The sequence below is a fragment of the Parasteatoda tepidariorum genome, chromosome 5 (assembly GCF_982258835.1).
Source record: "Parasteatoda tepidariorum strain Cologne lab strain chromosome 5, Ptep-v5.0, whole genome shotgun sequence".
Lineage (NCBI taxonomy): Eukaryota > Metazoa > Arthropoda > Arachnida > Araneae > Theridiidae > Parasteatoda > Parasteatoda tepidariorum.
In genome coordinates, this window is record NC_141759.1 from 82,116,150 (window position 1) to 82,140,575 (window position 24,426).

The 24,426-nt window shown below is 29.3% G+C and overlaps 1 protein-coding gene across 4 annotated transcripts in view; it reads right to left on the reverse strand.

Annotated features, from left to right (window-relative positions):
• The window catches only part of Kif3C (Kinesin family member 3C), a 56,381-nt gene that overhangs the window by 6,886 nt on the left and 25,069 nt on the right, over nucleotides 1–24,426 (reverse strand). For all 4 annotated transcript variants that reach the window (XR_015433808.1, XM_087164417.1, XM_087164419.1 and 1 more), the window contains exons 4-13: nucleotides 21,648–21,933; nucleotides 18,653–18,883; nucleotides 16,266–16,652; nucleotides 14,672–14,718; nucleotides 10,560–10,709; nucleotides 8,998–9,092; nucleotides 7,773–7,817; nucleotides 6,670–6,785; nucleotides 4,615–4,724; nucleotides 1,901–2,162 (exon numbers count right to left, since the gene is read on the reverse strand). Coding sequence is in view for 3 of the 4 variants with exons in the window: in XM_087164417.1 (XP_087020543.1) it covers nucleotides 1,901–2,162; nucleotides 4,615–4,724; nucleotides 6,670–6,785; nucleotides 7,773–7,817; nucleotides 8,998–9,092; nucleotides 10,560–10,709; nucleotides 14,672–14,718; nucleotides 16,266–16,652; nucleotides 18,653–18,883; nucleotides 21,648–21,933 (1,729 nt within the window). In the remaining variant the exon portion in view is untranslated. The remainder of the gene's footprint in view (nucleotides 1–1,900; nucleotides 2,163–4,614; nucleotides 4,725–6,669; nucleotides 6,786–7,772; nucleotides 7,818–8,997; nucleotides 9,093–10,559; nucleotides 10,710–14,671; nucleotides 14,719–16,265; nucleotides 16,653–18,652; nucleotides 18,884–21,647; nucleotides 21,934–24,426) is intronic.

A 24,426-nucleotide genomic window follows, 5' to 3' on the forward strand; every position in this document is an offset into this window, starting at 1 on the left:
TGAAACACTCAATGATCTAAAATTATTGAAATTACAATAAGATTTTTCAATTAATCTTGATTTTTTTCACCATCAATGTTTCAACCTGTAACTTCAAACAATAACTGCATTATAGTTCAAAACATTAAAGGCATTTCCTCTCCAAAATATTAAGATCATTTGAGGAATTTTCTAATAAAATGTAGCTCAATAAAAAACAAAATAGTATTTAATTAGAATAAAGGTAGTCTCAAATGCACAATAACAATGTTTCGTAGTTTTAAATTAACCAAAAATTAAGTATCGATAATATCATAGAAAAATGAATATTTTAAATTGTTCATTATTTAAATCATCAATCATAAAGTTTTTTCCAAGCATATTAGCCCACAGGCAGTTCTGCAGGTATAAAGTAGTAATTTCTTTTATTTTTTTCAAATGTCATGTACCTAAAAAACTTCACTCCTTTTTCTACCTTTAAAGAGCCTCTGATTTTTTTAAGCACTGAAACACTCAATGATCTAAAATTAAATAGGGAAAAAAATGTTATACCATAGTTTTCTCTTTTAATGGGGGGTGGGGGAGAAAACAATTAGCCTGAAGCGCAGTTGTATAAAATAAAAAAAAGAGTAATTCAGAAGCAGACAAAATGAAAACTTTAAAACTGCCAGTTTCACCCGAATCTAGTTCGAGTAACTAATACGTGCAGTATTTGTAAAGCCCGAGCAGAGTTCGTTTCTACTTTAGGATACTTAATTCACTATTTTCCTAATAGATGGCATTAGTGGTCCTAGTTTTTCACCAATTACGACTTCAGTCGAGGGAGAGAAAATGTGGGTGAAGCAAAGAGTGTGATATGGGCTTCTATGCAGTACTGTGTTTTGGGATATACCATACTGCAAAAGATTTGTAAAATTTATGTATTGAATATCATATTGTTGTGTTTTTATACAGGGTGTTTATAAAGTCCCGGGCCCATTTTGATGTTTAATAACTCATAAAATAATAAAGATAGATTAAAATTAATAACGTAAATGGTTAGATAGACTCAAAAAGTTTCATGACCCTTGTCAATGAACTTCCTTGTGTGCCCCCCTCGTTGCACGGAGAATATCAAGTTGATAGGCCACCCAGATCACCTGATATAACACCGATGGACTTTTTTCTTTGGGGATTTATAAAGGGCAATGTTTACAGGAGGATCGTTTCGAACATTGAAGACCTAAAAGTCAGAATTACAACCGCAATAGCCTCTGAGGATGCCGACATGCTTGCCGCTACCTGGCGCGAAATTGACTATCGACTTGATATTTTCCGTGCAATGAAGAGGGCACACGAGGAAGTTTATTGACAAGGGTCATGAAACTTTTTGAGTCTATTTAAACATTCATGTTATTAATTTTAATCTATCTTCATTATTTTATGAGTTATTAAACATCAAAATGGGTCCGGGACTTAATAAACACCCCGTATTATATTATAAAAGTTATATTATATTTACCTTCAGAATTTTGTTTAATTTGCTCTAATTGAATAAGATGTGTGTGTAATCCATTACTTTATGTGTATGCAAAAATTATAAGTACAGTAGTTATTGCATTTAAAATTTCCTTTTTGTAATAAAAAAACATTTTCTAACTTTTATAATAATATAAAGAGCAAAAAAAAACAGTCAAAAATTTTTTTTTCCATTTTCGGTCTATTTTTCTAAAATATATTTCACAGTTAAGGGGTTAAAATCAAATATTCTATTTATAGTTTGTGACTTGTTCAACATATTATCATTTAGTTTTCTTTTACGCTGGTATTTTAGTAATTTTAATTAAATAAAATGTGGCATAAAAACTGTTGCAAATTCATAATTTGGATCAAAGAATTTTATAACTAAAAATATATAAATTGTTCATTAATTGAGATATACCTGGAGTAGGTAATTTAGTTTTTTGAACTATTAACTCTGGAATTCGCCATTTTTGGTAATCTTCATCCCACTGGCTTTCGCTTTTTACTTTCTCAATATTTGAATAGTTACAATCCCTTCTGATGCATGGTTGGATTTTGTCTAAAATTTGGGACAGTATTTTTATCTGTTGTTCTTGCCTACGAATTGTTTCAAGATAATCTGTTCTTTCAGTTTCAAATTCACTCTGCAGATCTTTCACTTCTCGATCCAAAGCCTGAATCTACAATGCAAAAAAAGATTCTTAGGACATGAAGGCGGCACAAATAAGAAAAAACTCAAAAAATCGCATTTAATATAGTATATAAAACAATCTAAAAATTATTTTACAGTTATGAGTGGTAGACTGAATGTAAACTACCTTCCAAAGACCGGACGAAATTTAGAAAACTTCTGGTGTATCCTCCCCAAGGTGTGCAAAGTTCTGCAGAGGTGGTTAAAACCACTGGTAGAAACCGGTTAAAACTGGCATGGCAGAAACCCTTTTCTGCCACATTTGCAGGGGTGATTGTGAGCCCAAGTCAAAATTCCGGAAAATTTCTTGAGTTAAAAAAAAAAAAAACTGTTTAAATTGAAAAAAAATTTAAACAAGTCTTTTTCCTTTTTCTCAATATTTCTTAGTTTACTTTAAACATATTTACAATTTTACACATACCTATACCATTTACACATACCTATGATGACCTGGAGAAGTAATTAAAATTCACAAATATGTCTTTCTTTCTTGAGTTTATGATTATAACAACTATTTACTGATTAAAAATGAATATTAATCATGAATATAAGCTTATAAAGTATCTCTCTGGCTCTCTCTTACAAACAAATAAAATAAACTGTGTTTTTAAGTTCCACCCGTGAAAATTTGATTTCCGGAAACTTCTGTGATCAATGCTTTTTTGAAACGCCAGGACCTTCGATCTCCGGAAACTTTCGGCTGACTGTTAGCGAGAATTCCAGAAATACAGATTTTTTCCCGAGCACAATCAGCCCTGCATTTGTGGCAGAAACTGGCAAGAATTCAGAAAATGGCATAAAAGTAAGTACTGAGATTGACATACAATGGATAATTCATAGAGAAAACAATTAAATGTTAAACGAAGTACAATTTATGGTCACTGTAGATGTAGAAATATTTTAACTAATGAAATTGCTGTTTACATTTATGAATCAGTGAATCTAACCAATTATATTGCCTCTTACATACAGCAACGATTAAAACTGTCACTGTTATAATAATTGGATTGTTGCCATGCAAATTATGTCATGAAAAGAAAAAAAACTATTTGAAAATAGCTCTATTCTGTTATGTTAAGATTTAAACGATAATAATTACTGAATTTCAGAGTTTAATATAATAAACTAAAATCTAGTTTTTATATTTATTATTACATTACTTTATTCTTTATTTTATATAAATTTTTTATATACTGCACTCTTTATATTTAATATAAACAAAATAATATATATTTGCAAACAATGAATTAAAGAGTTTGTTACAGTTACATGGAGTTACATTTTTCAGTTTACTTAAACAAAATGTCATTAAGCAATTACTAGAACTAATATAGAAATTTTTTAGTTTCTGCCAGTTTTTACTGGTTATAACCAGATTCTGCCACTGGCATGGCAAAAACCAGTTTCCGCCGGCAAAAAGCCAACCCTGATCCTTCCACCTACATTATGCTTATAAAGCAATGTGTGAATAGGCTTGATATTCTAGGAAGTTTTAGTACAGTGGTTTTTATCAAATTTATGCAAAATTTTACCATTATTGAAAGTTTTCAGTAATTTATGAATTCTAAAAGATCGTGAGCCAAAACAAATGAAGAAAATTAATTTCACAACATTAATAAAGTGTAAGGTTTTCCATGTTTTGAGTGTTATTCCTTTGGCTATAATTCTAAAATTGTTTAAATATCGTTGTTTTTTTTTTTTTTTTTTTTTTTGCCTCATGGCATGCTTGCGAGGTATTCCAAATACTACATTTGTAATTTGTTTAACCGAAAATTGAATTGAAAGAACACGTAATATCGTGACAACTACAAGTACAATAATATTGCATGGCGTGCATTTCAAAGCTTATGCACATAAGTCAATTGGAAGTCTTATGGTAAATTTTAACCCTTAACGTCACTTGTGCTTCGCTTCATACGGCCGACCATCCATAACACGCATTGGCATAGCATATGATCTGACTAATTTTTGATCTAATAGCTGGACTTTTATTTACAAGACTCAATCTTAATACAAAATTTGAGCTCAATCTATTAGTTTCTGAATTTTTAAAAAAGTCAAGTATTTAAATTTTTCAAGAGCCATTTGACAGATTTTGTTCAAACATGAATTGAAACTATGATAACCTGAATATGAATTGAAACTATGATAACATTACATTTAAAGTTGGAATTTTTATCATCTTATACCCATTTTTAAAGCATTTCATAAGACATATAATTTTTAAAAAAAAACTAAAATTATAAAAAAAACTAAGATTACATTAAGAAAAAGTTTAGTTTCTTATGCAAAAAAAAGACATTCTGAATAAATGGTCAGATTTTTCCTCCCTCATTAAATATTCTTAAATTTTAAACTAGAAAATGTACTTATATTTTAAAATCTAAGCATAAATAAGCCATATATATCATGAAAAATACAAACATTAAAACTAATCATACCTTCTTTTTGGCCTTTTTAAGTAATTGAGTTTTTGCTTTTAGTTCTTCGTGAATGTCATCGTACACTTTTAACATGGCTCTGTCATCTTCATCAACTTTGGAAAGAGCTTCTAAATTTAATAATTAACACACTTTAAAAACAGATCAAAGACAGAAAAATAAATTAAATAATTGTTATTCAAGGAAATTAAGTTTGTAATAAAACAATTTTTTTTAAATTATTACAAGTAGTGAAATAAACCAAGACAACTGAATGAAGAAATGTTCTGGAAAAGGCCATGACCCACCTCGGGTTGTCACACTGCAAATCATGACGATAAGTGGTGAAATAAAGTTCATACTGTTACATAATGCTATGCAGCTAATTAGTGAAATTATTTAATAATTTTAAACTAAAGTATTAATTTTATAGCAAATTTTATTTGTATTTCATTACATAATTTTTTGGGGGAAATTTTAATAGATTTTAGCACAATTATTTTCAATAGTAGTCTTCAAATTAGAACTAATTATACAATAAGTAATTACTATTACCGTAGAGAACAATACTAAAAAGTGACACAAAATTTGAAACATTGTCAGGACGACAAAAAGCTGTCATTCAATATTTGAAAATAAAAAAGTTGATGATAACACTTTTAAGATATTTCTTTTTATATTGTTAACTTTTTTTACAATAACAATAATAGTTGAATTTTATTTATTTTAAAGTGAATTAAGTAACAAAATCATACCTAGGCCAAAAACATAATAAAATATAATTGAAATTGTAATTATTTGCCAAATCATTGCTTGCATTTTTGTTTTGTAAATAAACTAATCTTTAATTAGTTGGTTGTATTTTTTTGAAAAATCATTTTAAATCCTGTGCAATAATATTTACACAATGGTCACCAGTTCCTTCTGGTTTAATAACAAAAATAAAAACATTTTAAAAATGATAAATATGCAGAATTAAAACATTCAATTGTAGGATTAAATGTCTATTTCACAATAGTGAAATGATACAGAGAATAACAGAAAGGCATAATTACAGATGCAGTTCTTATTTTAACTTAAAACAATTTATGCATATATATGCAACTTAAGTTTAGAATTAAAATGAGAATAAATTGCCTTTACTCTCAATTTCATGGTTTAAGATTTTGCAAATTCAAAGAAATTAAATAAGAGAGAGAGATTGCTGAAATACACTCCATAACAAAAAAATCGACGCACCATGAAGGAGTTGTTCGATTGAAACTAAAATTGGTGGATAGGAAGACAATGTACAGTGAATGATTAAAATTTAAGAACAATTGAATAATTTACTGCAGAGTTACAGTAACAAGTTCAATAAAGTGTTGACCCACCTCTAGCCTGGATACAAGCTGCCACACGGCGTGGCATAGACCAATAAAGCTCCGGGATGGGCTCCTGCGGTATTTCCTGCCAAATTCGATCCAATTGTCGAACGAAGTCATCAACATTCCGTGCCAGATGCAATCGCCTTCCCATCATATCCCAGACATGCTCGATGGGAGAGAGATCTGGTGATCTGGCAGGCCAAGGAAGAGTTTGACAAGCTTGAAGACAGTTCATAGCAACACGTGCCGTATGTGGTCTGGCATTGTCCTGCTGAAAAACCAGCCCAGGGAGCTGCAAAAGGAATGGTAGCAAAACAGGTCTTAGGATGTCGTCGATGTACCGCTGTGCAGTAAGTGTACCTCTAATGACGACCAAAGGGGTCCAGGCGTCAAAGGAAATGGCACTCCAGACCACAATGCCTTGTTGAGGGCCGGTGTGGCGTGCAATAGTGAAGGCAGGATCCCCCCCTTGCCCTGTGCGTCTCCAAACACGTCTTCGATGATCGTCAGGACACAGTTGGAAGCGGGATTCGTCGCTAAAGACTATACGTCAACAGTCGGCATCATTCCAGCCATATCTGTTCAAAATATTCATGCATACGAAATTTCAAAGCAATCGGATGATTGCTTCTTGGTGCGTCGATTTTTTTGTTATAGAGTGTATATAGCCAAATAAAAAAGAAAGGATGTTTTACGAAAAAAATTTCACCTGCAATAGATTTCGTTCTTTTTTCAGCAACTTTTTTTCTTTTTGCCCTTCTTTCTTTCAGCTCTCGATCATGGGCTTTCTCCCCACCAACCATTTTTTCTTCTAGCTCTTGCAACCTTACAATAAAAATAAATACTTTCAGGATAATGTTTATGCAATCTGCATAAATTAACATAATTTAAATGAAATAATGAACACAATCCTTCGCATAATTCACAGTTCGAATCCTCAGCTCAAAAGGCTGTCTTACTATGTAAAAAAAAAGAACAATTTTCTAAAGAAACCTCATAAAAACATTAACAGCTGGGGCAAAAACTTTAAATATATATAGATTTAAAAATGCTATACAAAGCTATGAGATTTAAATTATAAAATCCAAACAATATTTTTCAGAGATCTAATGCAGATTTCTTTTGCGATTAAAATATAAAAATTTTTAAAATAGGCTTAAGTTTTACAATGATGCTTTAATTTTATATGACGAATGCTAAAATGTGAAAATTCTGCTACTACAAACTAGAAAAAGTTGATAAGCATGCAAAAGCTGTAGTTTTTAAAGTACTTATTCTAAGTATAAAGTGTTAAGACGCCCGGTGGCTGAGCGGTAGTACTTCGCGCTGTCGTGCCACAGGTCCCTGGTTCGATCCTCAAGCCGGTCAAGGTTGACTCAGCCTTTCATCCCTTTAGTGGGTCGATAAATGAGTACCAAGCATGCTTGGGAACTAAATACTGGGGGTTCCCCGTTCGGCTGACCACCTGACCGGAATATCTGCTCCAGTACCCCTGAGCCCAAGGTCAAGAAAACTGAGATGGGCACAGTAGACCTTGGCCCTCAAGGGCTGTCGCACTGCTGAGTTTAGTTTTAGTTATAAAGTGCTAAAGATTAATATTATTTTAACAGATCAGTAAGTATAAAGATTAATATTTTTTCAACAGATCAATTTTTACATTGATGTTAAGAATTCCATCGAAATGGAATAAATCTATATAAGTTTATAAACAAATAAAAAAAGTGCATCCATACTGATGATTTTTCAAGACTTAACAATTTCTAAAAACATACATATTCAAATGAAATATTAAAATAATGTTGTAAATAGTACCTTTCTAGTGCTTGAGCTTGTAGCTGAGCCATCACTTGTGGTGATCTAAGAAATAAAATAAAAATTTAATAAGTTGCACAGATACTACACTTATAAATGCTATCAAAAAATATAAATGCTATCAAAATATAAATTAAAATATAAGCGCTGTCAAAATAAATTTATCAAGTACAAATAGAGTAGAAGCTGGAAACATGTAGAAGTCATAAAAAATAAATCGTATTACAACAAAATCAAAGATACAATTTTCCACAACAAAACACGTTCCCACACAATGAAAATAAACGGAGAGGATTTTTTTCAACTTAGATGTTAGCTATGGAGTTAATGTATACATAAAAATAGAAGATTTATAAAATGCAATCATATCCCCTCTAGGACTTTTTCAGTTTCTTTGCAACAGATGACCTCACATTAAAACGTTTAAAATAGACATTTTGAACATAATAAACAATAAATTTGCAAAAGACAATTTAGGAAAAAGCTCCTCAAACAAAATGATGAGTAAAAAGAAAATAATAATAAAAAAACCTATATAATTTCTATTAATTATTTTGTGAGCAAGAACTGAACAAAATAATTTATAATCCATTTACTTGTGCTTTCAATTTAATTATCAATGTATGTAAATGAAACATACAATTTAAAATAAATAAGTAATTCATAAAAATTTAAAATTCAAATTTACTAAGGAACAGTGTGTGGTCGTTTCCGAGAGATTTCACTGTATTGAGAACTGAATGTAGTTAGCATTTTATTTATACATACGTTACTGGGTATATTTCAAAAAATACATTTTCAAAATTTTTGCCATTGACAATTTTGCAAACTTTACCAATTTATTGATAACACTAAATGCTTAATAATCCATCTATTTATTTAAACATCAACTGTTCTCCAGTAACCTTATAACAATTTTGTAGTCAACTGAGGTAACGTCTACGAATGACCAACCTCCATTTTAATGGGGAATGCAGAGTGATCGCTCCGGCGAGGTTTTACTGTATTTATTTAATCTATGTGCTATGCTTTACATTTTATCTATATACAAAAAGTCTTAATAATGATCACTTGCACTATCATTTTTTATTTTTTTAATGAAAGAACTGTCACAAAAGGGTCAAGAAAACACTCCAATTATTTTAGAAAAATAAATTACTTGGTATTTTAGAAAACACCATTTAAATGATTTCTAATAGAATGGAGATATGAAATTCTGACTTACCCAGAAGGTATAGGAGTTTTGCTAATTCCATTTGGCACTGATAAATGTCCGTTGCTTTTAGGAGAACCTGGGACTTCAATAGTTTCAACATCATCCTATTAAAACAAAATTATATGAAATGTGAGCTATAAAGTCTATTAATAATTTACAAATTAAATATGATTTATTAATGTAATTTATGTTATTTATTTATGTAAACCTTTGGAATTGTAGTGTATCTACCACTACAAAATTACAACTACAATTTACTAGTATATAAGACATGTTAACTCGACTCTATGTCGGGGTACTTTTTCATAGATGACGGTTGACATGGTCTGTAACTACTCTCCCCACATTGGTGACCTTCGGACGTGATGTGAACGCGCCTACCATGGCAGTAACGCCCACTTCGATATGAACACGCCTATCTTGACAGTAACTCCTACTTCGTTGGATGATCCACATTGAACAGTTGACTTGCTACTTGTGACTGCATCATTATCCACCTCCTCACGCTGTTGCTACTCAGTCTCACACAACGTTGGCTTGCATACACTCGACTGCTAACGGCAACACAGGAGCGACTACAACCGTGAAGTTAATACACCTCTCACATTCAGCACTCAAAATATACGGTGATCTTAATACAGCTCTCCCGGCTTCGCACAAAATAGCAATGAATCAACTAGTGGCATCCATTCATCGAATTCTATCATAGCTATAATTCTGGTGGGGGAGTACTGTAGTGTATCTACCACTACAAAATTACAACTACAATTTACTAGTATATAAGACATGTTAACTCGACTCTATGTCGGGGCACCTTTTCATAGATGACGGTTGACATGGTCTGTAACTACTCTCCCCACAGAATCTTACCACACCTAACAGGTTATAAACTAGTACAAACAGTAATTTGGATATTTACTTGCATTATTTTCTAAACTGACATCATAAATTATAACATAATAAGAATGTTTAAACTTAGAAGAACAAACTATTTGGAGTATCTATATTTGCACAGTTCATTACTTCAAATGATTTTTAGCGGATAATGTAAGAACTGAAATTTCTTAAGAAATTGTGGCACTCTAATAGCTTTAAAACTTTTTTTCTTTCCAATGAGCTGAACAGGGTTCCAATCCTAGCGATGGCTGGTCAATATAAATTCTGTATTTGGCTTGAACCCTGGACTGATCATAGCTTAAAGCTCCCTTGCTGTCAGGCAAACCGTGGGAGGCCTTACTCTCCATGTAACGCAAATGCAGGTTAGTTTCATCAAAAAAGTCCACCACGAAGGCAATGCTTGATCTAGAAGTTCTCTTGTCTTCTGGATCGGGTTCAAAGTTACAAGGCTACGGAATTGAACATTAGTAGTTGTAAACCCAATATTGGGTCAGCTGTTCAACGACGGTTATAAATTATTAGAGCTTCAAAAAAGAATCCAAAAATTATTTAAAAATACCTTTTTTTGGGTGATTAAAAACATTTGTTTAATTAAAAGTCACTCAGAAATGTATTTGCAAATGCATTTCTGAGAGAGAATTTTCTGACAAGAAATTTACACAAGGAAGGAATACCTCTTGGGTCACATGATTAGGTTTGTTTAATTTTGCAAGTTCTTGCTCATAGTACTCTTTCAAACGATCGACATCACTCTGCAATCTGGCATTATTTTCCTGTTCTTTTTGATACTTTGATATTAGATCTTGCATTTTCTCATCATATTCCTGAAATCGAAACAAAACTTAGATAAAGACTACCTTTGTCAAAATTATAAAATAGGGTAAGACAAGCATGAGTTTCAAAAAAAGAAAAAAAAAACATTTAATTTATTAAAAGATTGAACTTCAGTAGCTTTTGTAAATTATGATTTTCATATGGCTCCATTTCATAACATTTTATATAATCTTGTATAATCAATATTATGTACAATGTTAATACTGTATAACTAATATATGTGTTATATGTCTTTAATGTTAAAAAACAATTTTTAAATCTGATAAAAAATGTTGATGTTGAATGGAAATAGTTTTAAAGTTTTCTCTATATTTTTCTAGTATTTGGTGAAACAAAACTTAGATAAAGACTACCTTTGTCAAAATTATAAAATAGGGTAAGACAAGCATGAGTTTCAAAAAAAGAAAAAAAAACATTTAATTTATTAAAAGATTGAACTTCAGTAGCTTTTGTAAATTATGATTTTCATATGGCTCCATTTCATAACATTTTATATAATCTTGTATAATCAATATTATGTACAATGTTAATACTGTATAACTAATATATGTGTTAGATGTCTTTAATGTTAAAAAACAATTTTTAAATCTGATAAAAAATTTTGATGTTGAATGGAAATAGTTTTAAAGTTTTCTCTATATTTTTCTAGTATTTGGTGAAAGAGTATAACAAAGTTTAATAAACCTTATAAAACCTGAATGTTTTTTTTTTTTTTGTAATTTATTCAGATCTATAATGAGAGAAAGAGAGAGAAGAAAAAAAATCTTGGAAAATAAAAATATATATCAATATTCAGGGTGCGTAGCCAAATCTTTGAATCAAAAATAAGCACTTTTTAAAAACTTTTCAAGCACTTTACAAAAATTTTCAAGAACTCAAAAAATTCATATTGAATCAATGATATTATTGAAAAACAAAAACTTTTTATGAACAGTTTTAGCATTAAAAAAAAAAACTCAAAAAGAAACGGACGTAAATCGAAACAATCAGTACTTTCCCACATCACCGAGTGAATTCAACTTGACTCTGAACAAAAGTACCCTTACCCCCTACATCAAAAAAGTGTAAGATGCAAAACAAAATAAAAAAGAATAAAATTATAAATAAAAAAGAAAAACATTTAATAAGAATCTGACTCTATCCGAATTGGAGCACTCGGGTTTCAATTTCGAGTGTGCGCGCATGCGCAAGTCATAACGTGGGTTCAACATGAAGTCCGTGTGAATGATTACATAGCAAACACCCCATTTTTCGTGAAATGCAGGGGATCCGCCAGATATCACTGAAGGAGAAAAAAAATTATTCGTGAAAAAAAGCACTTTTAAAAAACACCAGATGAAAAAAGCACCTTTAAAAGCTTTTAAAAACGAAATCTCCCAAAAAGCACCTTTAAGTACTTTTTACAAACGCTACGCACCCTGATATTAACAAAATAATTGCAAATAATTTATGATGTGAAATGGTAGGGGAAAATTTTTGATTATCAATTATCAGGGATGAGATTAGCCAAAAGGCAAAATAGCTGAATTTCCACGATAGTAAATTTTACGCAAGCGCAACCCTTTAATATAAAATTCCAGACAGTTTAATAATGTGTTAACATAACAAGCATAATGTGTTGACATACAATTGTGCACTAATCTATTATTATATAAAGGATTACATTGATACTTAACATTTAGTGAAAATGAAAATTACCAATTGAAAAAATAAAGCTGGAAATTATATTTTTCCTCAGTTCACATTAGAGACAATCATTACTTGAAAAACTACCTGGTTTAGCAAATTAAAACTACTGAGAATATACATTAATATTTCATTTCTTTTAATAAATACTGTTATGTTATTTATAGCAAATATATCAGTAATATTACTTTTTAAATTATATTGGAGAAAAAAAACTTTAACAATGGACCGAATCATTATGTTCATATTATAGTCTAATCAAACTAGAACTCTTTGAACCATATCAATAACAGTGAAGTAGAAATATATACTAACTCCTTAGCATAGAAAAATTGCTATTTTAGTTTGAAAAATTACATGACAATCAGCAACTGTTTAGATAATTGTTTTTTATTTGATAAGAATTTTGCATTTTATAGCATAAATAACAGCAATTATAAATAAAATTTTGATAATGAGCTAATTAACTCTTTTTCCAAAAAAAAAAATTTAATTAAATCCCTTTTTAAGTGATTGCCTTTGTTTGCTATATCTTTTATGTTTGCTATATTTAGTCGTTAGTCCATCTTCAAACATCTTGTGACATATCCTATTTTTTCTTCTTTGCAAGCATAGAATGTAAGTTTTGAATATATTCCCTTCCAGTTTCTCTGATGTTGTAACACTTACATATACTAAAAATCATCGTTAGAAAAACGGTCACCTTCATAGTAACTATTTAAAAAAAAATAATTTACTTCTTACGAGAATCGCGATACTTGATCTTAAAATTGAGTGAATATGAATAACAATTATGAATTTTCAAATCACATGAATATGAAACTAGATATACGATTTTGAAAACGAGAAAATACAAACTGGGATATAGAATTTTTAAAACGCGCAAATACAAATCACAATTCATAATTTTTAGATCGCGTAAATACGAATCATGATGCATAATTTTTAGACTGCATAAGTAAGAATTATGAATTTTTAGAATGCGTGAATGCGAATCCCAATGTCTTATTTTAAAATAACGTATAAATACGAAAATCAATGTTTGATATTATAAACAGCATGAGCAAATCAAGACATTGAATTTTAAACTTGCGTGAATACGAATAGCTACATAGGTTTTTAAAAAGGCGTAAATACGAATCACAATATCGGATTTTTAAATCTCGTAAATAAGAATCGCAACGTACAATACTAAAATCGCGTGAATAAGAATCGCAACACGCAAATATGAAAAGCTATGTTTCATATTAAAATCGTGTGAATAAAAACGAGATATTATCAGATTCCAGGCTTGGGACCTCTAAAAGGCTTGTCAGAAGCAGCGTCGATTGAAGTACAAAAATCGGATCTATCTGGAGGGTGGGTAAAAAATTCGGAAAATCTTATCTGCTGTGAGTAAAAGGGGAGAAAATAGCTAAAATAAGTAGAAATGAGAAAGGATTGGTAGCTTTTTAGTTTGAATTTTCTGTTTCTCTTTGAAAATCGGTGAATTTTCTGAAAAAGTGGAATACTTATAAAAAAAAGTGAAATTTTTAGAAAAACCTGAATTTTTGATAAAAAAGCTGAAATTCAAGAGATAAAAGTGAAGAAAGCGGAAATCCGCTAAAAAGCGGAAAAATCTCATCCCTGAATTATGTAAAAAAGAAAACCTATTAAATATAACTATAAATGAAAAATCAGTTAAAATAAAACTTCCTTTTATAACAAACTGAAATTTGCACAAGAAAGAAATTTGCTCACTATTTAAAGTATAAGTAGAAAATAAAACCTTCAACTTAGTAACATGATAAAAAATGTGTGAAATCCGAGAATATCAAATTTGTACAATATAAAAAAACTTATAAAAAAATACTTAATATTGATTAAAATGATAAATTATAGTTTATATAGAAATGCAAATGGGAAGAAAAAAAAATTAAAAATTTTTCCCTTGATCCTGAAAACAAGAATCTAGAAAATAATAATAATACTAGATAAACAGCCAAAATGTAATAAATGAAAAATTATGTTTTTAAGAATAATTTTCATAAAACACAAATGAAACAAAAGTAAAGCTTCAAAAAAAGCAAAATATATGAAAAATTTTAATCAAATAAAATATGATAAAACAGAATCAAAATAGAAATAAAAAATACAAATCTTTATTTAATTTTTTCATTTATTTTTTCTTTTTGTTTGGTAATTTATTGTGCAAAGAAAAATAAATAAATACACTCATCATTACAATAACCAATTTCACTTTTTTTAAAAGAGAGAAAAACTTTACCTTTTGCATTTTCATAACAGTTATATCATCTTCATTGTAAATGTTGTCTAAGAGAAAAAAAAGTTACGTTAAGAACTGCATAATTTTCTGAGATTCTATTCACACCAAAAATTTTACAATACATAAAACAGACAACAAAAAAAAGTTATTACTTATGTTATGTTATGATTTTTTATTTAATCCAAAATTCTTATAAGTTTTAGAAAAAAATTATTGTAAACAAACATGTAAATTATTTTGAATCAAAAAAGTAATTTATAATAAAAAAAAAATTTAATTACAGAAAAAAAAACTTATTTTATTAAAATTTTATCTTTGTTTTATTTTAAATCATTATTTTATCCCTTCACATTTATCTTCAATACGAATCTACAAAGTAATAAATCAAGGCAGTTACTTCTAATAAATAAAATATACAGCAAAAAAAAATTGTAGATTTTCTATTTCATTAAACAAAACCCAATTATAAAACAAAAAATCATCCACATAAAATTTAGAAATAAAAATTCACTTATTTATTTAATTAATAGTGCAAACGTTAAAGCTTTTGATAAATTATGCATGTTATGTTAATATGCTTGTTATGTTAACAATAATGAAATTAAATACTAAATTAAAACTTGCAAACTTTATCATTCGCTGCACATTGCTTTAGTGGTCAACATAAACAGATGGTCAACTTTAAGTAGGGGTTGAGTTATTGCTTTTTTACAGTTATTACTTCTAAGATGTTATCTAAATACTTATGTATTACCAAGCAAATTAAAGATTACTGTAATTTTAATTTCTTTTTAACCACAACTTCAAAATTTAATTTACTAGATATTCCAGATAGCTAAAGAAATTAGGTTAATTACCATTTTGATTTGCAATTTGTTTCACAAATCTAATATAAAACTAATTAGTTAAAAAAAGAAATATATATACTTTGTTTGTCATGTGTGGCAAGTATATAATAAACTATTTCTTAAAATATCAATACAGAAGAACATGTATACAATTAAATACTTAACATTATATTCTCTTCAACTTTTAAAGCGCATGTTACAAACCTATTTGTTACTAAGGTCTTTATTAGATTTTTCATCTACTTACTCAAAAAGTGGTTTAAGTTAGCTGTTTTAAAACTATTTTACCAATTCGGTAAAATTCTAATAGCATACGAGCAGAGAAAATTTCTTAAAGAGTCTTAAACAAATTTAACTTAATTTAGCCATAAGAGGTTTTGCCTTTTTTAATTATACATGCATACATTTTCTTCTTCACTCCAAATTGGATTTTAGGGCTTCTATCATAGCTTTCCATCTCACTCTATTTGTGGCTAGTTATGTTGCTATTGTTTTGAGTATTTACTTATATGATAAATTCAGTTCTTTGTAATAGAGATAGATTGTCAACTTGTCAGATTTCACTGCAGATCTTTTTACATTATAAAATGTAATTAATTCACATTTCTAATTAATAAATCAACAATACTACAAATAAATACAACAAAAATAAGAATTTTTGACAAAAGTACAAAACATAAAAATAATGACTGAACAAGTATACCAAAAATAACATCCCATAAAACCACAAATTGCTGAATACTCACTATTATTTAAATGACCAGAGTCATCCTCAGACGTTAACTGTCCATTAAGCATATCTTTCAGCCTATTAATCTCTTCTTGGTATTCTCTCAGTAGAGCATCTTTAGGATCTTCATTAACGGTAGGCTTATTCTGGATATTTTTGGCTCTGTTGGCATATCGTAACGTACTTAGCGTCTCGTCGTAGTTGTTATCCGCTGGGGAAAGGCACGCGACCATTAAAGTTTTTGTGTTACCGCCCAAAGAGTCCTGGAGAAGTCTGGTTAGTTTTGAATCTCTGTAAGGTATATGCTTTGATTTACCATCAACTAAGGCTGAGATCACATTTCCAAGCGCAGATAAGGATAGATTAATTTTTGTGGCTTCTTTCAAGCGATCACCAGTTGCACCTGCAAACAAAAGTGGATCCACTTACATAAAATTTTTTTGTTATTTCTAGTGGCAAAGAAAAATGACAAACTTACATAAGATTAACAAAGAACAGGAATAAAAAAGAACACAATAAGAGAAAAAAGTTAACGCTCCAGTATAGCTTCCCCTCGGAGCCCCACGCAGAGCCGTGTATCCAAACACATGGTTCCTGTCCATGATTTTGTCACTTTAGGTGAACCGGGTTCGATCCCGGCGATGGCTGTTTGATACGAGTTCCACATCCGGCTTGCACCAACCACAGTGCTGACGTGAAATATCCTCAGTAGTATCATGGGTTAGAGTCCCCTTGCCATCAGGTTAACCGTGGGAGGTTCTCGTGGTCTTCCTCTCCATGCAAATGCATTAAAAAGTCCTCCACATTTCCCCCTATACTTGATCCAGGAGTTCCCTTGTCTTCTGGATTGGGTTCAAAATTACAAGGCTATGGAGTTGAACATTAGTAGTTATAATCCCAAAAAATTGGGTCAGTTGTCCACCGACAGTTATAAAAAAAATTACAAAGTGGGCAATTAGGACTCGTGAAAATGCCGATTCGGTGAAGGTTGTTCACCAGGCAGTCATGGCTTACTGTAAGTCAGAATTCTGCAACAGCCTTTTCACAGGCAATTTTGAAACAAAAATATTTAAAATATATGTATTTTCATATTTTCTCAACTGAATCAGTCTTTTATTAAAAGAGAAAAACTATCTTTCCTAATATATGCTACATTTCGAATAAAATTTTAATATTTTCAAGTATTTGTTATATCTAGATATTATCATATAGCAGCAACAGATAAAAGAGACAAGTCAAGTGTTGCCAGCATAGATAGAGAAACAATAAAAAATTTTGAGTTGTGTAAAACAAATATAAAGTTTGAATAGAGGAAGTATGTGCGAAAATTATAACGAATAATAATATAATGAAAAGAAATAAATGAGATGGAAATTGAGGAAATTATAAAACTACAGTCAAAGCAATTTCTCCAATAATAACTTTCTTAATGTTAAAATAACTAACAAAAAGAAAGTTATTGTGAAAATAGCTAAATATTTAAAATTTGCAAAAAAAAATAAAGGAATGTGGGATAAGGATAATATAATGTACAATAAATGGAGCAATGGGCAAGCAATAAATGAAGTGTAATTTAAAGAAATTATAGAATTTTTATTTTAATCCATTTCTGCAATCTAACCAATTTGTCTCAGTTTAAAGTAATAGTTTTAGGCAGTTAGTCAGTATAAAAAATAACATTAATAAAATTTAAGAAAATAAAATAAAGATGAAAATAACTCACAAAAAGAAAGTAAATAAGAGATAAGGATGAGCAATAATTAAATTCAATCTGAGGAAATTATAAAATTTTAATCTAAACTACACCTGTAAGCTAACCAATTTCTATCTGTCTCTCACTACGGAATAAATTAAAGATTATAATTTTTAAGTAATACTTGTTCACTAATCCTTTTTAAAAGATTGAACAAGCATAAATAACATAGAAAAATAAATAAATAAATGGCAAAAATAAGGACTTAAATTTCCTGAGTTGAAAATAACAGTTTTTGACAGTTACAAAGAAGAAAAAAAATTATAATGAAATTATATAAAAGATAGCAAATGTCGAAATTAAAAAAAAACTATAGAATTTTAGTCTTTTCAGCATTCTAACATATTTCCATCTGTCTCTTACCGAGTAAATCAAACAGTATAATTTAAAACAATACATTTTACACAACTTCACACACTGTTGTAAAAGAGTGAATGAATGGTGAATATAAATAACATAAAAAGAAGAACAAAAACATATAAATAAATAAATGACAAAAAATAAAGATATAAAGTCACAAGCACCAGTTTTTAACAGTCACTCAAAAAAAAAAATTAAATTAGAGAAAATAAAATAAATGTTAAAGTAACCAATTAAATTAAACAAATGTGAGACAATGACAAAACATAAATGAAGAGAGGTAGTCTCACCAGTTTTTGCCTGTCTCTCACTGCCAGCTAAATCAACTAAATTGAGCTTTCCTTGCTTGATGTGCTCACCAGAGTTTTCTAATTCTAACATTTCAAGGTGAATAGTAAAAATGGAATGACTACGTGATGAATCTGCATTCATTAAAGTTGCACCCACAGAACGATTCTTCCAACCAGTTTCCATCACCCCTTCACATTCTTTCGTATTGTGAACAGGATGGAGAGAAAGACCTGAAACAAATAATATATATATTATTTCCAATGCTAACCTGTGTTAACATTTCGTCAATTCAAGCATTTACAGGGCATATTTGTTGGGGCCACTCTTTCAGGAACACCATATTAGGTGGGCCAACGTTGCTCCCACAGTAAGGACAGATAGTACACAGAATGAAAGAACTGAGGTACCTTTTGATAGATGAAGGTTGACATGTCTTATATACTAGTGAATTGGTATTCAATATTTATAGTGGTAGTTACACCACATTACTCCCCTTCATCGAATTCTATCACAGATAAAATTCTGGAAGGGGAGTAATGTGGTGTAACTACCACTATAAATATTGAATACCAATTCACTAGTATATAAGACATGTCAACCTTCATCTATCAAAAGGTACCGCCAGATAGAATCGAGTTAACATGTCTTATATACTAGTGAATTGTATTCAATATTTATAGTGGTAGTTACACCACATTACTCCCCTTCCAGAATTTTATCTGTGATAGAATTTGATGAACGAATACCACTAGTGGATTCATGCTGTTTTATTTATATCATTTTCGCTCATTATATATTTTTTCTTCATTTTTTTATAGCATTTTTGCTCATAAATTTTTGTTCTTCATTTTTTTATAGCATGTCACGCATATTTTTTTAAAATAGCATTTCGCTCATTTTTCCCCCTCAATTATTTGTTTTTATTAATCGGAAGACTTTATTTACTTCACCAGATTTTTTTTTTCTGAGCAGTTTATATTAAGCAAATCAACTGTTTATTGTGGACCATCCATCATGTTAGCAAGTTCATTTCACGTCCGGGTCACCAATGTAGGGGATTAATCTTTGACTATGTGAACCTTCATTTATCAAAAGGTATCTCCAGATAGAATTGAGTTAACATGTCTTATATAATTTTATTCAATATTTATAGTGGTAGTTACACCACAGAACATCCATGCCTTGTACTGGATTCAAAACCAGAACCTTTCTGATGCAAGATCAGTTCCCTGACCCCTTCACAGTCCGGGGGTCACAACAACAATAAATAATATTATGCACAACTAATAATATCACACAAGACTTAAAATTTTTTGTTAACAGGAGATCGCTAGCAACTCTGATTATCAAATTTGAAAATACTGTTACTTAGATTGTAATAAATCTTGTTAAGATGTCCTGTCCACCATGTGTTGTTATTTATTGGTTAAAATTGTTGCAGCAAAAAATAGTATGCTGTTTATTTTTGATCAACAATTTTAACCAATAAATAACAACACATGATGTACAAGACATCTTAACTAGATATATTACAATCTAAATAATAGTATCTTAAAATCTGATAAGCAGTAATCTCCTGGTAACAAAGGAAAAGTTTAAGTCTTGTGAGGAATGCATCTGTTTATTTAGATTTTGTGGATAACAAACTAATTAAACTGCAAACAGTTAATTTATCTATGTCACAAAATGTAAAAATCATGCGTTGTCAAAGATATATATATATATAATTAAAAAAAATTCAGAGTGTTTTTTTTCATTAATTTTCAACAAAATATTCAATCAATCAAAATAAATAGCTTTCGATTATTTTACTTATACATAAGTTGTTATTTAAAAAGAAAAAGAACAAAATCTAAAAATTTAAATTTGTAGGAAAGATAGTCAAATGTATTTCAAAAAATTTAGTTGACAAAAATAGTTACAAGGGTAATCCTTAAACATTTACTGATGGCTATCATGTGTTTGATCACAAAAAAATATGATTAAAAACTCTTGACAGAAATAAAATTCTTTATAGAACGCTAAAGAATCGTTTGGTAATAAATTTAATGAAGTCAATTTAAATTAAACAATTAATAAGAAAAAAAGTAAATTACGGTTTTAGTTTATTTTCAGTTATGTTATTGTACAAAAAAATCAAGCTCGAATTTCAATAATCAGAAAAAGCTACAACAAATGTTAATAATCATTCATTGCAGTTTTTAAAACTAGAATTTTTTTTTCTATATCCACCCGATTGACACTAATCATTTGAATATTAGTAGGGCAGATTTGTTGGCCACTCTTTCAGGGGCACCATATTAGGTGGGCCAACGTTGCTCCTACAGTAAGGACAGATAGTTCAGAGAATGAAAGAACATCTATGCTTAATCCAGGATTAGAACCCATGAACTTCCTAACACAAGGTCAGCTTCCTGACCACTACACAGTTTTAAAACTAGAATATAAACATGTCAATTTGCAACCAAGTACTATGCCTTAAAAAAGGTTTAAAACAATGTACCCATTAATCATTGTAACAATAATATCCATTAATCAAGCATGTTATGAAGGTTGTTCATAATCACCTCCCTTAATATATATTTTTTAGAAGCTACGCCAGAAATGAATTTGAAAAAGTCTGCAAAGAAACTAATATTTAAGCAAGAACAAAGTAAAAAAAAGTACCACAAACTTTTGAATAAAACATAAGGAAAGTAGAATGAAAAACATTAAAGCAGTCAATTGTCAGAAAAATTAGGAATTACTTTGATTAATCCCTTTTCAAATCTGTTTTTTTTTGGGGGAATAATATAATTTTAATACTTTCTGTTCCCTCTTACTCAATAGTGATTTATTAGTTTGCTTTTTTTTAAATTTTAATTTTCTTGTTTAATTGTAAATTTGTGAATGTATGTATATTTTTTTGAACAAATTTTTGGTAAGGATCCAAAAAACACATATTAAGAGAAGTCATTACAGAAAATAGTGTATATACAGATGATATATATAAACCTGACACATAGACTCCTTTGTCAGGGTGTTCTTTAAGCTCTAATTTTTTCTTAACTTCCTTTCCAAGTAAATCTCGAATTTCTTCGTTGTAAATTTCTATGTAGGAAGCATGGACTAAGAATTTAGTGTTTTCTGTGGTAGATATAGCCTCAAAAATGTGCTCAAAGGCTCGTGGTATAATTCCTCTTTGGCTGGCTGGATAGGTTATGCCTTGCATTGTAAAGGATTTCCCGCAACCAGTCTGGCCGTAAGCAAAAACTGTACCATTGTAGCCTTCAGTCACACTCTAAAAAACAACACAAACAAATTCAAATTAAGATTCACATTGAAAGGCTATTAAAATAGTGCAAATTCAGAACATATTTAACTGTAAAAAATTATAACGTTGCAAAACATTATGTTATAGAAGTGTATGAAAACACATCAGGATTAGGGAAAACATTTGTCACACATAGGGGAGAGTCGGGTAGCCCCGCCCACTTAAGGAGTATTGCTTATATTTATGTATAATATTGAGTAATAATCAATATTTTTGTATGTTTCTATTGTTTTACCATCTAATTAAATAATGCAAAAAGAATAAACCAAAAAAGAATAATTTAACTTAAAAAAATAGAAGTTTAAAAAAACATGTTTTTCAGCTCTTTTCAAAATGTGTCGGGTATCCCCGCCCAGTTACAAAAATTATGTTTTTTTACTGTTTTTTCAGGTGTAAATGAAAGTGACCAATGGATTGACAATAGATAAACCTCATTTATCAATTTTATCACAAAATTATTTCATTTATTACATATTTATATACTTGTAGTCAATTCTATCATTTTAAAACAATCATTTAATAACAACAATATTTGTTGTTAAAAATGCATATAAAATTCAAATTTGAAGCAATAAAATAACAATCTTTGCAATCGTACATTTATCGACGAAATAAAATTGGGCGGTGATATCCGACATTCATGTGAGCGGGGCTACCCGAAATCCAATTTTTTTGTAAATTTGTAATTACTCGAACAATTTTTCACATATAAACATCTTTCTTCATGCAAATTAAACTTAAGACTACATACTTTAATGCTGTATGTATAGAAAAAAATATTTTTTTAGTATTAAAATGAAGTTTAATCGAAACATTCAACCAATTTTTCTTAATTTCATGACTACTGTATTCAACAAATTTTCAATACTATTGTTTACCATGTTAACAGCTGCATAAATATTTGAAACTTTGAAAATAATCTTTTTTTAATACAATAATTAATGTCCGATGGCCCATTGACTTCAAAAAATATTCTATACATATGAAATTGACTGTGGGCGGGGCGACCCGACTTTCCCCTAAGTATTGCAGAATTTAGAAGAGTATAGTAAGACTTAAAAACAAAAACTTTGCTGTTTTAACTTCAAAAAAATAAAAAAAATTAAAAAAAAATACAAAATTAAAATTGACCTTAAATGAAACTCAAAGGACTTCGAATAAAATAATTCAGAAAACTCTACTATTACGTTTAAAAAAAGGGAAGATTTATTAACTCAGAAAAAGATATCTCACAATCACTCAAAAAACTATTTACATTCCAAAGCTATCACCATGGCAACCAGAAAACTCTACTCGTTGCCATCTACTAAGTGACATAAAATAAGCAAATTATTTTACAAAAAAAATATGGGACGGATAAACACACAATATCTTACAAAGGTATTTATGAGGCAAAATCGAATTTACCATGAGACTCAATAAAAATGAAGCAAATGTATTCTCCACCATTTAAAGCCTTTTTTTTTTATCTGTAAGTGGCAATTTTAAGTTACAGTATTCATACATTCTAGAAGACATGATAAAATTTGATTTGATGTGCCTCTAGTAACTCTATTTAATAAATTAATTTCTAACTCTTTCTGAATAATAAATAAATAAATACAATAGTATGATAAATACAGATAAAAATGAAAAACTTATTTCGATATCGCACTTTTATTAAAAATGGCCTGTGCTATATATATTTTAAAATGAACTGTTGAGAATACTAAATAAGAAACGTTTATCCAAAAATAATATCCAGCAAAAATGATTTACAAGATGTCTTCAAGCAGGAACAATTTTTTTTTCGTTGTAAATAACAAACAGAAACATCTAAAAAGAAGATTTTTTCCTTAATATTGTAGAAAAATAGTGTAGAAATAATTCCTAAGCACAAATAAAAAGTTTTTTGATAATGTGAGCATCTACAGTGTCAAGACACTGAAGAAGGCTATAAAAAAAATTGTTTTGTATTTCTGCAGTGATGATGGAATTAGCTCATAGTATTTATTTATAAAATTCGAACAGTATATGAATATGTTATGTTGAATAATGTTACATAAAAACGTATTGTCTCATCTGAGAAAAGCACTTAAATGTTAAAAAGTTATTGTTAAATGTTTGAGATTTCAATCGATTACTGATTAATCATCATTCATCATCAATAAATTCATTTGATTTTTAAGTGCATTTAGCACTACACACATTATTGACTGTTGCAACAGGCAAAGCAACATTTGTTAGTGAAATTTTTTCAAATACTAGAATTACAATCATAGTAATGGCATAGAAAATATGCTCATTAATATTTATTATTTTTTATGAATAAATTAAATGTAAACAGAAAGCAATTCTTAGCCCTTAGCGCAGCATCGATTTACTTAATAAATTTCAACAAAAAAATAAAATTAAAAAAACTTAGTTATGGTTTTAATTGTCTTCAGTAAAGTTACAAACTATTTTAAGATAAAGCTTACT